The 16,833-nt window shown below is 43.8% G+C and overlaps 1 protein-coding gene across 1 annotated transcript in view; it reads left to right on the top strand.

The window, feature by feature from the left end:
• Positions 1-16,404, top strand: part of LOC126253674 (mannose-binding protein C) — a 921,466-nt gene extending 905,062 nt beyond the window's left edge. Inside the window, exons 4-5 of the mRNA XM_049955194.1 lie at positions 636-744; positions 15,199-16,404. Coding sequence (XP_049811151.1) covers positions 636-744; positions 15,199-15,443 — 354 coding nt within the window. The 3' untranslated portion in view covers positions 15,444-16,404. The remainder of the gene's footprint in view (positions 1-635; positions 745-15,198) is intronic.
• Positions 16,405-16,833: the final 429 nt, after the last annotated feature.

Below are 16,833 nucleotides of genomic sequence, written 5' to 3'. Positions count from 1 at the left end.
CATCGATCGATAAGTGACCACTTTGATGGTCACGGTAGATGCCGCGGACCCCCGTGGAACAGCGTTCCAGCACCTCACACACACACACACACACACACACACACACACACACACACATTGAAAGGGGCCTCATTGTGGTTCTCCATTTGTCCGCCAAGACGACTCGTGCAATACCCAGATTTGTGGGACATCCGGATGTGACGTGACCCGAAGTTGGAGGGCAGACAAACTCGTCGTCGAGGTTCCAACCGACCACATCTGACCACCACAGGAGACGATGAGTGTACTCGTAGAGGCGGTATAATAATAATAAATACGATTAAGACTGTTTTTGAATAATTGATTAATCATACTAATCGCTCTTTCATCTCCACAACCATGCTGTCCAAAAAAGAAGCATTAACATCTAAGGAGCTGCTCAGTTCTGTCTGTGATGAGATTCCAGTCTTTCAGCGACAGCCCACCGCAATGCGCGCTGCCTACCTCACAGCACCAGCTACCGCTGCCTCGCTGGATGCAGACGGCAGTCTGGTGCAGTCCTGGCGCAGTAACAACAGGCGCAAGTTTTGCGTCGGCTGCTGGGCGTTCTCCCGCTTGGCAGACTCTTCTGACACCGGTGTTTTGGTGTGTTTCAGGCCAACTGGTACCGCGCAGCGCAGTACTGCCGCTACCACGGCATGCACCTGGCCAGCATCAACAGCCAGGAGGAGAACGACCGCCTCGAGAAGCACATACGAGACTTCGGTACGTACCGTTCACTGCCTTGTTCACAGCCAAGGCTAGACACTTTCAACTCGGAATCCTCGTACAGTGTACGGAAACTCTGTGATCCATTGTTTCTAGCTGACCTTGCATTATCCCAGCTTACTTACGAGGCGTGTGAGAAAATTAATGACACTGATAATAGTGTAGCCATCTGCGTTGTTCTACTTGTGTAGATCGGTGTGTTAATTCCCCTCCAGATGCTCAGTCCGAGTTTCAGCTCCGTACAGCCATCGCGTGATCTTTCAGAGCGCCATCGGTGAAGTTGTGTTTTGGGGAGCAGCGCAATTTAGAGCAGTGCTATGCCATCAAGTTTTGTATTAAACTAGGGAAATCTGCGAGCGTGGCCTTTTAAATGTTGAAACAGGCCTATAGGGAACGTTCCTTGTCAAGCTCATAAGTTTTTCGCTGGCGCAAATAATGTTTGGACGACCAAAGAACACATTGAAGACGAAGCTCGCTCAGGGACGTCTTCAACATCAAAAACCGACTTTCTGGCCAATAAGGATGCCGTGCACAAAAAACTAACTCCTCTGGCACAAAGCACTCCGTCTTCGGGCCACTATTTGACCGCCGTGTCATCCACTGTGAGGATGCGGATAGGAGGGGCGTGTGGTCAGCACACCGCTCTCCCAGTCGTTACGATAGTTTTCTTTGACCGGAGCCGCTACTATTCGGTCAAGTAGCTCCTCAGTTGGCATCACGAGGCTGAGTGCACCCTGAAAAATGGCAACAGCACATGGCGGCCCCGATGGTGACCCATCCAAGTGCCGGCCACGCCCGACATCGCTTAACTTCGGTGACCTGACGAGAACTGGTGTACCCATTGCGGCAAGGCCGTTGCCCCTCTGCCACAAACTGTCAACCAAATGTTTTAGAAAGATGTCCTTGAAAGGCCTAGTATAATGGTGAATCGAGGGAGACTGGACGCCTCGTGTCACATGGATACTTCCACACGGAATTTTTGACCTCAAAAGGCATCCCTGTTGTTCCACACTCCTCCTACTCCCCTGATCTCACTCCTTGCAGCTTTCTTCTTTTCCTGAAATTGAAAAATGTCTTAAGAAGACGTCATTTTGGGACTCTGAAGAACATTCAACAGAACGTGACCGACGTGTTAAGGGCCATACCAGTTGAAGCCTTTCAACGCCGCTGCCAAGACTGGGCGAACAACAGCTCCATCGGTGTTTAGCTGTCAAAGCGAACTACTTTGACGGGGACAATATTGTTGTTTGAAAAAACTAAAAACTTTGGCACATAAAAAGTCAGTCTCATTACTTTTCTCACACACTTCAAATTATCCAAAGCGTCTGCTAGCCATGTAAAGGCACCAAATTCACCCACATGGTTAAATCGAAGCAATTTTATCACCTAATTTAGCCATGTGATTATAACACCCCTCTCTTTCTTTTTCCAACTCCTCCATTACCTGTATTTTAATGTCACTATATTTATGATTTAATGGTTGTTTGATTCATTCTAGAAGGGTCACGGAGGTGGCTTTTTCAATCCGATTAAATTGGGAATTAAATGTCACCGTGTTCGTCGCTAATATCAGTCATTTTCTAACATTTTACATGTCACCCCATTCCCAGAGAGAGAGAGAAAGAGAGAGAAAGAGAGAGAGAGAGAGAGAGAGACAGACAGACAGACAGAGACAAAGAGAGAGAATTACACAATAGTTCTCAAATTTGTCTCCTACAGATATATTTTTCCGGCGTAGAAAAATGCCATAGTTTAATTTAAAAAAAACCAAGTTTCTGTCTTCATTTCATAATTAATCAAGCTGCAAAAATGTCTTTGCCTTGGTTTGACCTGCCTCTGTTCAATCATCACCTTGGTGAAAAGAGATTACAAACATCTTGAATGAGTCAAAAGTTATCTGAAATGAAAAATTTAATCACGTGTCCCTATATACATGGTGTCTCACAATTATAGGTGCAAACGAAAGAGACGAGTAAAGGACAATGAAACAAGCCAATAATCCTAATAAACGTCTTCTTCTCTCGGTGCGTTTCAGGTTCGTATGATGGCGATGATGATCGGTCTTCTCCTCTTGTTGGTAGCACCACGGAGTAGTTCTGCTGAAGACATACTGAACCAGCATCTAAGGTTGTCAGACCAACATATTCCTCTTCTTCCAGGACCTCTTTTGCTGCTGTATTTTTTGTAACAAATCATATCTACTTGTATTACGCATCATATGTCCTAGACATTGCAGCCTTCAGCACTTCACTATCTTGATTAATTAAGACGTTGTGTTCATTCTTCACAAAACTTCTACGTTTGTCATTCTCTGGGTCCAAGGTATTCTCAGGACCCGCCTATAAAGCCACAATTCAAAGGCCTCCAGCTTCTTCCCCGAGTTTTTTTTTTTTTTTGGTAAGGTCCATGTCTCTACCCCATATAGCAGGACAGAATATACATAGCGGAGCAAAAGTTTTATTTTCGTCCTAAGATTTAGATTATGGCTTTTGAAGAAGACATCACTTATATTCTGAAACACACTTCTTGCTTTCCCGATACGAATCTTGATTTCTTGCGAGTTATTCCAATTTTCATTTATTATGGTTCCAATAAATGTATATTGTTTTAGCCTTTCTATAGTTCTTTGGTTTATGACAGTGTTTACTCCTGTAATATTTTCCTTATTTACGACCGCGAGTTTTGTCATTCTGGTGTTTGTTTCAAGCCCATTCTGACTGCTGACTCTTACAATTCTACCCATTAATAATTGTAATGCCTGAATAGAGTCAGCAAATAAAATAGTACCGTCAGCATATCGAATGTTGTTTAATGTTATTCCCTTTATCAAAATTTCTTCTTCTGCTTCTTCCAAGGATTCTATAAACATGAATTCGGAGTAGATATTAAATAGTATGGGTGACAATATACGTCCCTATCTTACTCCCCTGAGAATTTTGACGGTTTAAGTATGTTCTTCGTCAATAAGCAACACTGCTTTTAGAGTCCAAAACACGATCTCTATGATTCGCAGATCTCTTACTTCCTTTCCAATATTTCTCAAAATCTCCATCAACTTGACTTGTTTTACTCTATGAAAAGCCTTCTGGTAATCTATTAGGAAAGCAAACACATTTTTATTTACATATCTGCATTTCTGAAACAATACTTGTATATTAACAAGGCTTCTGTCGTACCCAAAGCATTAACAGACAGAAACTGATTAGGAGCTATCTGTTCCTCACGTAATCTGTACGTTCTTTTCTGTATCACCCTCAAAAACAATTTCAAAATATGGCTCATTAAGCTTATCGTACGATAATCTCCGCATTGTTTTGTACTTGGCTTTTTGGCCTGAGTAATGAACTCTGATTTCAGCTACTCCAGTGGAATGTTTCCAGATACATAAATATGACTGAAAATTTGGCTTAACTATTTTATATGATTTTCATCCATTAATTTTAAGAACTCTGCTTCTACTTTATCTGGTCCCACGGCCTTTCCGTCCATGATCGCTGTTTGAACCTCTACTGTTAGTATATCTGTGCAATTTATTTCATTTATACTTGAATCAAAAGTACATCTAATGTCATGAAATAAATTTTCTATATATTTTTTTCCATGTCTTTTTCTTGTCGTCTAATTCCACCATCAAGTTCCTTGCTTCATCCACTAGTTTTCCATTGATGCTCGTCCCATGTTTCCCTGTTACTTGTTTGACTTTCTTGTCTACATTGAATCTATCATACTTAGTTTGATAAAACTCGATATCCTCGCATTCCTTCACTTTTTCATTTTCTTTGGCCTCCCTTATTTTTCTTCCGATGTCCTTATTTATCTTCCTGTATTCCGTTGGATTTCTCTTATTTAATCTCCTTTCCTCCAATACATTCAGTATCTCATCCGTGGATTCCTCTTCTTTCTCTCTGGTTCCACGTACTTTCCTTTTATTTCATGCAGAACATTCTGTAATTTGTTCATTTCTAAATTGGCATTGTTACTTGTGATATCTTCTGTGTTAATCGCCGAGCTGAGTTCTGTTTGTATAGTCTGTTTCACTATCGGGTCTTTCGTTTTCCTCAAACTGTAGATCTACTTTTTCTTCCTCTTCGCTCTCTTCATTCTAACTTTGAAAACTGATACAAGCGGTGTGTGATCACAGTTTAGTTCTGCTTCTGGGTATATTTTTACTGATGTGCAACTGTTCCTGAAACGTTTATTTACTAGCACGAAATCAGTCAGGTTTCTCACACATTTCCCAGGTCTGTCCATTGGAAATTACTATGTATACAATCTTCTAGGTGAAAGTTTAAACTAGATCACTACATCGTTTGAAACCGCCAAACTTTCAAGTCATCCCCTCTAGAATTCCTGTCTCTTAGCCCAACTGGTCCTACCACGTCTGATGTTCTCCTTCCTATACTTTCGAATTAAAATCTCCCATCATAACTGTCAACTCATGTTTGTAAAGGTTTCTCAAAATTCCTATTTGTGTTATCATAAAATTCCTTTATCTCTTCATCTTCCTTGTGCATTTTAGGGACTTACACTTGCGTTATATTTATATCAGTAAGGCTACCAATCAATCAGCAGCAGTAACATTATATGAGCTGGTATAGGTATGAAACTTTCGTGGCATCTTGCTAATTTTGCTGGTAGTATTACACCGACTCCATGCTCATGCTTCCCGTCTGCTTTTCCTGTGTCCATTTATGTAAATACCTCATGTGTTCGGCCATCGCATCTCAGTAACTCCAAGTATTTATGCTCCAACTCTATCCATTTCTTTAATTTTATTATGTATTTGTACTCATAGCTGTTGCTCCCAGAGATCCGACTGAGGAACTTACCACGGATGCTAATTTCGCTATGAGCATAGCAATGACTATTACCAGAACATGCCATAAGGCCTTTAATGTAGTCGTTGTACAGTGTATTCTACATTCTTATGCCGTCCGTTGACCATCTTCACAGTTCCTCCGCCTTTAGAGCCAGTTTCCCAACTCTAGGCCAAAAGAGTGCCCTAATCTCAATCCGCTCTTGGCAAGAGAGGAGGTGGGTAGCGGGGGACTCCTTATCCCGGGAGTCATTCGGTTGCGAGAGCCTCGTCAGTCTGAAGCACGGTGGACCACGTGCAGTTGAGGATGGCATTTGGGTAGAATCTACCACCCTAATAAACGTTGTTGTTGTTGTGGTCTTCAGTCCTGAGACTGGTTTGATGCAGCTCTCCATGCTACTCTATCCTGTGCAAGCTTCTTCATCTCCCAGTACCTACTGCAACCTACATCCTTCTGAATCTGCTTAGTGTATTGATCTCTTGGTCTCCCTCTACGATTTTTACCCTCCACGCTGCCCTCCAATGCTAAATTTGTGATCCCTTGATGCCTCAAAACATGTCCTACCAACCGATCCCTTCTTCTAGTCAAGTTGAGCCACAAACTTCTCTTCTCCCCAATCCTATTCAATACCTCCTCATTAGTTACGTGATCTACCCACCTTATCTTCAGCATTCTTCTGTAGCACCACATTTCGAAAGCTTCTATTCTCTTCTTGTCCAAACTGTTTATCGTCCATGTTTCACTTCCATACATGGCTACACTCCATACAAATACTTTCAGAAACGACTTCCTGACACTTAAATCTATACTCGATGTTAACAAATTTCTCTTCTTCAGAAACGCTTTCCTTGCCATTGCCAGTCTACATTTTATATCCTCTCTACTTCGACCATCATCAGTTATTTTACTCCCTAAATAGCAGAACTCCTTTACTACTTCAAGTGTCTCTTTTCCTAATCTAATCCCCTCAGCATCACCCGATTTAATTTGACTACATTCCATTATCCTCGTTTTGCTTTTGTTGATGTTCGTCTTATATCCTCCTTTCAAGACACTGTCCATTCCGTTCAACTGCTCTTCCAAGTCCTTTGCTGTCTCTGACAGAATTACAATGTCATCGGCGAACCTCAAAGTTTTTACTTCTTCTCCATGAATTTTAATACCTACTCCGAATTTTTCTTTTGTTTCCTTTACTGCTTGCTAATAAACGTAGATCCGGAAAAACGAATGGTGTCTCCGATACGACGCATGCAGAAGGGCACTCATACAAATGTTACAACACTGTTAGTGTATTTCGAAAGAGGAGCAAATTACAAATTAATAAACGCCCGCGTTTAGTTTTATCATCATTCCAGATACCTAAAAATGGATGAATAGTGCTTTGACAAAGGTGATCTGTCACGTCTCGGTAATGCTGTGACGTCCCTGGTTCTCGGACTTGAACCCCTCGGATATTTATTTGCAGGCATGTATCACAGCTTTGGTGTATTCTAGCCCTGTTGAGGCCGCGTGGTGTATCCGAGCTGTCTTAGGCGCCTTGTCATGGTCGGTGCGGCTTCCCCCATCGGACGTTCGAGTCCTCCCTCGGGCTTGGGTGTGTGTGTTGTCCTTAGCGTAAGTTAGTTTAAGTTAGATTAAGTAGTGTGTGAGCTTAGGGACCGATGACCTCAGCAGTTTGGTCCCAAAAGACCTTACCACAAATTTCCAAATATTTTCTAGCCCTGTGGAGAGTGTCGACTATATGTGGGAACGCATTGTAGATGGTTCTCAATGCATTCGGAACAAGACTGGGAGTTCTGAACGTGTACTGGCATCGGTGAGGATGCGTGGTGAAGCCTGCCTTCACATTAACAGTGACTATGTGGACAACTTGTTGTAATACGTTAGTCCTCAAGTTCCTCGGGGCAATGTCTAAGGCGTTCATTTACTCAGCTATAACAAGTCGTATGGAGGAAACAATTGGTTTCCGGGCCTACGTTTATTAGGATCATTTGCTTGTTTTATTGTCGTTTACTCGCTCCTTTCGTTTGCACCTGTAAAGCCAAACACTACCCAAACAATAGCTACAAACTTCGAGAATTGTAACGGAATAAACTGAGGTTAGGAACCATGTACGGGAACGTCAACCACAGTCACTACTGAAGAGGCAAAGCCTCCAGCGTCTTTGCTGTCAAACGTTTCACGGAGACAGGCCTAAAGAGGGTGGTGATGGCAGGTGTTGACGCAATCGACGCCATCACACGAACTGCCTGCTGTTACGCCCATACCAACTCTTGTTCTCTGTTGAGGGGTGATCTCAGACGTTGTTCCCTGCAGTTTCGGCGGTCTGTACCGAGAATGGATAACGTTTCCCAAGATGAGTTCTGTCAAGGCACGCTCTGCAACCTCTTGATATTTATCGCTATCGTGTTGTTATGTCATATGCACTATTAGACCAAAAGTATCCAGACACCTCTACGCCATGGGAATTGATCAGTAGATGCCACCAGGGGCGAACTCGCCAGTGTAACAGTAATAGCGGAATGGATCGTGCAAGAGAGCTCAGTGACGGAACATGTTTAACTTTTTTTAAATGTTCGGATAATAAGTTGCCGTATCTTTAATCTATGAATAGATGATGAATGCAGCTAGCCGCTATCTCTGTGTAATGCCTTGTCTGTATAGACGTGTATCTGTTGCCTTCAAGATCACTTCACCTTCACACATAAATCTATAAAATGGTTCAAATGGCTCTGAGCACTATGGGACTCAACTGCTGTGGTCATCAGTCCCCTAGAACTTAGAACTACTTAAACCTAACTAACCTAAGGACATCACACACATCCATGCCCGAGGCAGGATTCGAACCTGCGACCGTAGCAGTCGCACGGTTCCGGACTGCGCGCCTAGAACCGCGAGACCACCGCGGCCGGCCATAAATCTATACAGTAAAGTAAGGGCCTCCCCGTTTTTGGCTGATCCGTGATAAGACAGGCGAAAAATTAGACTAATGGAGGATTATTAGTATTATCTCTATTTTCATTCAATCTGTCTCTTTCTCTCCTTTATCTATGTACAGTTTTTAATATAATATTTCATTACGTGAAATCAGCCAAATAGGATCTTTGGTGGAGTCCTTCGTCTTGGTAATCAGCGGCTGGCTTGCTGTAAGAGATCTTTACATTTATTATTACTGTTAAACACCGCAGTCAGTCGGGAGAATCAATCGTTTGGACAATTTGTTCCTTTTACGAAAGATTGCGAATTCCAGATGTGTACGAAGCCTTTTTGGACGATTTAACACAGACTCAGTGATTGCAGGCTCTCTTCGACACAGCTGAAACTTCCCCACTAATTACAGGGCCAAGGTGATCATCAAATGATTCAGAAAAAAACTCATTCGTTCATTCGCTCCAGAACAAAAAAGTCACAAACCTTATTTATGGAGGAAATTGTGTATTAAATCCATCTCCATTACATATCCAGATCTCCGGTGATTCCACGCCTTAATTATTTGTCTTTCACAGTCTCTTTCTCTTCAAACAAACCGCTAGCGGCACAAATGTTAATTGGCTCGCTTTAGCGAGAAGAAAAGCAGAATATGTATCTCTCAGAAACACGTCAATCCCTCAACAGATACTCCAGAAGCTGTCCTAGTTACCACTCTTAACAACCATGGAGAATGCATATATGCATCTCTGATATTTCAAAGAATAAACGCACTAGAAAATACTTTGGCGTCGTCGAACTGTCGCCGCATATCTTACGAGAAAATCAGATCAGATAACTTTTCCAAAGTGAATGAATGTGGATGGTTTGATTGAAAATGATTAATTGGTGCGTGGTAGAGGGTATTTTCTGTGGGGACATTACACATGGACTAGTCACTTGATGTCACCAGAGTAACAAATCAATTGAGGCTGCATGAGCCTTCTAAAACTGCCCAAGTCAACTTTTGCTGATGTGATTATGAAGTGGAAGCGCGAAGCTGCACAGGTAAACCAACACCAGTCAGACATAATGTACTGCTGGAGAGGGACCGACGAGCATTGAGGACGGCGGTTTTAGAATATGTCGCGAAATCACCGCAAGGAATCATTCGTGAGTTCTAAAGTGCTATGAGCAGTCCAGCTAGCATAATGACTGCGAGTATGGAGTTAAAGACAGTGAGGTACAGAGGTCGAGCAGCTTCTCGTAAGCCAGATATTTCTGCAGTCGATGCTGAGTGACGCCTGAGGTAGTGTAAAGAGCGACGCCATTGGCCAGTGGATGATTTGAAGTGATGACTCACATTACCCTGTGGCAGTCCGACAGAAGGATTTGGGTTTGGTGAACGGCTGGAGAACGATACCTTACGGGTAGTGCCAACAGTGAAGTACAGAAGACATGCTGTCATAGTATAGGTGTGTTTTTCGTGAGTTAGGATGTGGTTCCTTTATTGCACTCAAGAAAACGACAAATGCGGAAGGATACGAACACATTTTAGCTTTGCATTCTTGATGTGTTTTTGTGTCACCATGGTAGAGGACCCTGTCATAAAGCAGCATTTGACCAATAACACTCCTTAAATAGACTGGCATATCCAGAATTCCACCTGAACCCAGTGTCTATTTGACTCGAGGCCCAGTTTCCAATGATAATGAAAAAAAATCACTTCCTTCTATGTTTTCGGCTCTTGACGAAGAAGGGGCTCCCATTCCTGTACCGGCATAAAGACACTTCATTGAAAGTGTCTCCAGGAGAGTTCAAGCTGTCATAGTATTACAGGTGATTCAAAAATATTTCTGTTTGCTGATGACACCAGCTTGGTAGTGAAGGATCTTGTGTGTAATATTGAAACAGTATCAAATAATGTAGTTCATGAAATACGTTCGTGGCTTGTGGAAACTAACTTGATGCTAAATCATAGTAGGACTCAGTTTTTACAGTTTCTAACTCACAATTCAACAAGAACCGACATTTTGATCAGACAGAATGGGCATATTATAAGCGAGACGGAACATTTCAAGTTCGTAGGCGTTCGGATAGATAGTAAGCTGTTGTGGAAAGCCCATGTTCAGGATCTTGTTCAGAAACTAAATGCTGCTTTATTTACCATTATAACAGTATCTGAAACAAGTGACAGTTCAACACGAAAAGTAGTCTACTTCGCATATTTTCCTACGCTTATGGCGTATGGTATTATTTTTTGGGGTAATTCTTCTGATTCAAAAAGTGTATTTTTGGCTCAAAAACGGGCTGTTCGAGCTATATGTGCTGTAAGTCCGAGAACCTCTTGTCGACCCCTATTCAGTAGTCTGGGAATTCTGACATTGCCCTCACAGTATATATTTTCTTTAATGTCGTTTCTTGTTAGCAATATTAGCTTATTCCCAAGAGTTAGCAGCTTTCACTCAGATAATACTAGACAGAAATCAAATCTGCATGTGGAATGCACTTCCTTGACTCTTGTTCAGAAAGGAGTGCAGTATTCTGCTGCATCCATTTTCAATAAGCTACCACAAGAACTCAAAAATCTTAGCAGTAGCCCAAACTCTTTTAAGTCTAAACTGAAGAGTTTCCTCGTGGCTGACTCCTTCTATTCTGTCGAGGAGCTCCTGGAAGAGCTGAAAAATTAACCAAATTCCAGTGTTACGTTGTTGATTTTCTTTATTTTAACTTACAATTTGTCGCCTGAATACGTTTCTTGTATTTCATTTTATCTGTTTCTACTATCGTGTTATAATTTCATGTATTTGGAACGTCCCCTTAGAAAAATTAGTGAATTACTGTGCTGGTAAACCCCTTACGTTATTTGATTTTCAAACAGCTGAGCAGAACTGAACGTACTCAGACATTTCTCTCTTTACTTATTCTGATCAACACTAAACTGACACACAATATTTTTAGCGCAACGCAATCTGACTTTTAATAATCCCTACAAAAGAATGGCCCTGACTAACAATAACCTGTATCTTTCATGAATCACTTACCTCACAAAAAATCTTCATTACTCGAACTACTGCAATACAGCGAGCGCCACTACTGCCAGCTAAATAAAAGATTTTAACTACTGAAGTCACTAACTACTGATAGGCATAGTTAGCAAATGAAAGATTTTGATAAAGAACAAACAATTTATTTACCTTAATAGTGTTCAAAAGTCATAATATATATATATATCAGTTCATGACATCCAGTCTTACAAATTTACTGTCTCTGATGGACACACGTCCAGATCATCCGCTCTCAAAGCTCCGCCATCTCTCTCCCCACATCCACCACTGCTGGCGGCTCACCTCGAACTGCGCAACGCTACGCGCTGTTAACAGCCAGCTGCCTAACACTGCAATAGCGAATATTCCAACAATGCGAACCAGCCACAGACTGCACAGTCTAGTGATGGGGAGCTCGCGAATGAGTCGTTCAAATAAACGCTTCACTCCAGTCAAGTGTGAACTAACCACCCAATTTCAATGAACTGGTACTTCATACTCTTCACAGATAGCACACTCCACACTTTTTTCTAGTTCACTCACTCTCTTCCCCTCTTCCTCTCCCACTACTTCGGCGCTACTGCCTGTCGACGAATCGCGCGATGTTTGTGGGGAACGAAAGGTTTACACGGGGATTGGGGGGCGAGGGGAATGCAGCGTCAGCTGCTTCCTGCAGTGCTGACATCATTACCCGTGACTATTTGTGCAGTTAAACTTCGCGTCTACGGGTAGCCTACCGTTGGCAGCGCTTGCAGACAAATGAATATTAAAGATACAAACGAAGAGGCTGGCTGTATGAGCACGCACAGCCAACATGAAAATAAGAGCTTTGTTAATAACACTGAAAGAGGGATTTTACCTGAAATCGTACCAATGACTACAGGTGACAGTTTACGTTTTGAATCCGGGGGGTTATTATTCTCAACAAAAATAAAATCTACAGGAAAACTTCTGAATAATTACTTAACGTAGGTATATAGGCTATGTGACAGTGGTAAACATACTCATTCTATTTTGGATTAAATTTTAAAAGGAACATAAAATTGGACTGCATTTCGTTGGTAGCCCTAGTTTTCAGTCCATGAATACAACAAATAATGTTTCATTGGGCAGATAAAGACTTTTTTGGGCGCTTCATGAGAAAATATCGAGCAAGATTAAATGAAATACCTTCTTTATATGTGACAGGCTCCTCTGTTTATCTTTCCTTTGTCCCCTTCGGCCATGCTCTATTTAAGTTAACTCAGACGCTGTAAGAGCGTAAAACGTTGCGTGCACGTTACTACATAGTTCGGCCATCTGTTGGTAAAATTATGAAGTATTACGAAGCTTTATTGTACGAGCGAGGCGTAGCGAGCGTAGTCGCGGCTGAGCGGCGAACTGGGCAACTTGGCCAGGCTTCCGTACTTCAGGAACGAACTACTTCATTTGAACGCTTCACGGCAAAGAGTGACGTGAATGAAGTAGTTCACGGGAATGAACGAGTTCGACCCATCTCTACTGCACACAGCACAGCCAGTGGTTTTCATACAGAGAGCTATGTGGCGTTACCGATATAAAAACCTAAACAGCCTACTTACATATTGACTCGTTCCATGACCATGGAGATCTCATTCCGTCTCGCGTCTGCCCTTCTCCTCTTTTATCAGTCCTCTCCCTCCTTGGTTCCCCCCCCCCCTGCTCTTTTCGTTTTTTCCGTTCCTCTCCTCCCTCCTTGTTTTTCCCCCTACTCCAGGTCCCCACCCCCCCCCCCCCCCATCTGCCTTGGATCGGGAGTGCCATCTTTGTGCCGCCTTTTTCGTGCAGTGTTTTACGGTGTGTTTTTTCCAGTGCGTGCTCCGTCTCTTTTGGGAAGTGTAGCGAACAGCCATCATACTGTCGCTGGGTGTGCTTTTTTTTTTATCACTTGTGAACAGAAACCAGACTGTCGCCATGTGTTTTAATTGTGTGTCTACTATGTTACTTGTCTGATTCCTGTGTATTTTATCAACATTGCCAACCGCTTTTGCTTTCTGTTTTACCTTTCCGCATTTTTACGCCATTTTACACTTTAAATCACCATTTTATCGCCTGTTTTTCCTTGTTTTTCTTCTTCCTTTTTTAAACAAAAGTCTAGGCTGTAGAGCAGCGTAGTAAGCTGCTGCCAGCCCGCCCCCTTGGGGGGGAATTGAAAATCAATAAAGAAAAAAAAAAGACCATGCAACCCCCCAAATTCTATAAGTCCCTCCAGATCCTTGAGCGTCATGCACTCCGCCTCGCCTTCCATATACGCCTCCCGTCCCCCACGCGGATCCTCTATGATCTAATTCCTTTCCCCCATCTGATCCTATTCCTCGAACATATCCGCATCCTCTCCACCTCCCGCTGCCTTGATCCCCCTCACCCCCTGGTTGCTCCTCTCCTCTCCTATTCCAGCCCCCTGCCACGCCTTCACTGTTGTGTCCCCCCTGCCCTCCATCTCTACACCCTTCATCTCCTTTCCAAAGGTGGCTTCCGTCAACTCCCCCTCCCGGATGATGATGCCCTCTCTCCCTCCATTTATCCCTCCTATCAACTCTGATCCTCACTCTCCTCCGTTCCTCCGTCCTTTCCCTGGGCTCCCTCTTCCTCCCCCCTTCCATCCTATGTTTTCTTCCCGCCCAACCTCTCCCTATCTCCCTTCTCCTGCTCCCCCCCCCCCGAGTCCTTTTGTACTCCCCTCCTCTGCCTTCCCCACTCCCTGGCACGTCTGCTCAGCACCCCCCACTCCTCTTATGGGTCCTCATTCTCCATTGGCTCCTTTCCCCCGTCCCCCCCTTCACTTTTCCTCTCCTTCCTCCCCTTTTTTATTTTCCCATCATCTGTCCAGTTCCCCCCCCCCCCCCCCCCAACTGCTCTCGGCTGTGGTATGTCATATTTGTGCCAACTTTTTAGTGCAGTGTTTAAGTGAGTGTTCAGTGTTGTGCGTCTTTCCACAGTGTTGCGAACAGAAATCATGCTGTCGCTGGGTGTGCATTTTATATCTCTTGCGGACAGAAACCAGACTGTCACTGTGTTTTTTAATTGTCTGTCTGTTATTTTTCTGCTTCCTGTGTATTTTCTTAGCATCATCAACCCTGTGTTTTATGTTTTAAGTTCCAGAATTTTCTGCCATTTTACCTTTAAGTCACCGATTTTATCGCTAACTGTTATTTTTTATTATCTTCACTTTTTAAAACAAATTCTGTAGGCTGAAGAGCAGCGTAGTAAGCTGCTGCCAGCCCGCCCCCTTCAGGGGGAATTGAAACTCAATAAAGGAAAAAAAAACACAAAGACCATGGAGACCTCTCCTTAATTTGGTCCCACAGAACAATAAATAAATAAAGCGGAAGGGTGGACACACCCCATATTAATGTCCACTAACGGGATATAGCGTTTTGGTATTTGTCTTGGCTATACTGGAGTGGCCGTGCGGTTCTAGGCGCTGCAGTCTGGAGCCGAGCGACCGCTACGGTCGCAGGTTCGAATCCTGCCTCGGGCATGGATGTGTGTGATGTCCTTAGGTTAGTTAGGTTTAATTAGTTCTAAGTTCTAGGCGACTGATGACCTCAGATGTTAAGTCGCATAGTGCTCAGAGCCTTGAACCATTTTCTTGGCTATACTCGTTCTCTGTGCCCAGTCGATTCTTGAAGCACGTTCACATGAGTGCCACTGTGTTTCAGGTCTGGGCCACGAGCACTTCTGGACGTCCGGGACCGACCAGGCGGAAGAAGGCACCTTCTTCTGGATGGCGACCGGCCGGCCCATCACCTTCACCAACTGGAACACGGGCGAGCCCAATAACTTCCGCTACGAGAACGGCGAGGAAGAGCACTGCCTCGAGTTGTGGAACCGCGACGGCAAGGGCCTCAAGTGGAACGACAGCCCCTGCTCGTTCGAGACCTTCTTCGTCTGCGAAGTGCAGTGATCGGTCGGACTGGAAGCAGTGGACAGTGAGCGGACTTCCAGCGGGCGGTGACCGGGCGAGCGCGCCTGGACCCTCCAGTTGTCTCGGTCGCGTCCGATCCGTTTCCAAAGACTAACAAGTGGTGCCCAACTTCCGTGGTGAGCCCCGGCCGTCTTCGCGTGCTCCGGCGAGGGAACTTCGCGAAGCTGACCTCTGGAAACTGGAGAAACGCGATCTCGCCCTGCGGTTACTGCCGCTCTCTCACTTTTCCGTGTCCGCGGAATGAAGTAGGTTGAGCGTTTTTCAAATCTTAATTACTACTGAAATGTGTCTCCCAAAGCAAATGGATTCTAGTTAGCTCAGAGGATTAATAATTTCACATTGATGAGCCTCTATGTTAGATCTAGCAGAGGAGAGTAACGTTTTTCTTCCCCCCCCCCCCCTCCCCCCTTCTTGGAACTAACAGATCGGCTCAGTCTATCTATGGTCCAAATGACTACGCTCCTCTCCTGTTATTTCAATAATTCAATCAGGTTTTCTGTCCTCTAACCAAGTAGGTACCCCACATTTTTTTTTCCAAACAAAAATGTACGTCATGAGAAAGAGTGACAGGTGACAAATAATGTTTCCTGTCACGAAGCGTTTTCTTACAACCGCCTAGATTCGGTCTGTAACCTTGCTAATGTATAGTCTTCCCCCATCGATTTCGGTCCATGAATCTAGGCAGGAATTGCGTGTGAAATTAAACCAACTTTACATATAATCCAAATGTGCTGTACGGTTGCTTACCTGTCGAGTCAACACCCGCTTGAGACACAACACACTCTTCCTGCATCCAGCGACAGTAGCTGGGGCCAAAATAAGATTATTCCACAGCTCATTTCGTAAATGCTACCACAACCGCAGGATAGGTCGCAATCCAATCATTCAGCGGAAAAAAAACTAATTTCGTATTTCCCTCGCCGGACCGTGGATTGCCTTAGCTGCCATGTGAAACCTAGTATTCTCATTTCCTGAGACTTAACCTTTTCTTTGAAATTCCTTAATTTTAACAAGCAGGCCGCTGGCCACAGATCTCCACGTTGCGTCAGTCTTTCTCATTTCAGTTACGTCCGCCGTGTTCTGTTGCAGTTAACGATCACGAAGTGCCTCAGAACTCGCCATAAATGAACTTTGCTACATAATATCCGCGTAACTCGAGGAAGACAGGGTGTTTTGCCGGATCACGTCCGGAGGAAAGTGCTTATTTACAACGTAACAGAGACGGCGGATTCAGTGGCTGCCACTTCATTCGCACAGTTCATGGTATGTTAGTGTTTTGTCAGGCTGAAAGCGTGAGTGTCCGGGTGAAAGCTACCGCCACTTCGTTGCGCCTGTTTGCGTAACGGAGGGCTCATTCAGGGAATACTTT

This window comes from Schistocerca nitens, chromosome 4 (genome assembly GCF_023898315.1).
Source record: "Schistocerca nitens isolate TAMUIC-IGC-003100 chromosome 4, iqSchNite1.1, whole genome shotgun sequence".
Classification (NCBI taxonomy): domain Eukaryota; kingdom Metazoa; phylum Arthropoda; class Insecta; order Orthoptera; family Acrididae; genus Schistocerca; species Schistocerca nitens.
This window is presented reverse-complemented; position numbering and strand designations above follow the sequence as displayed.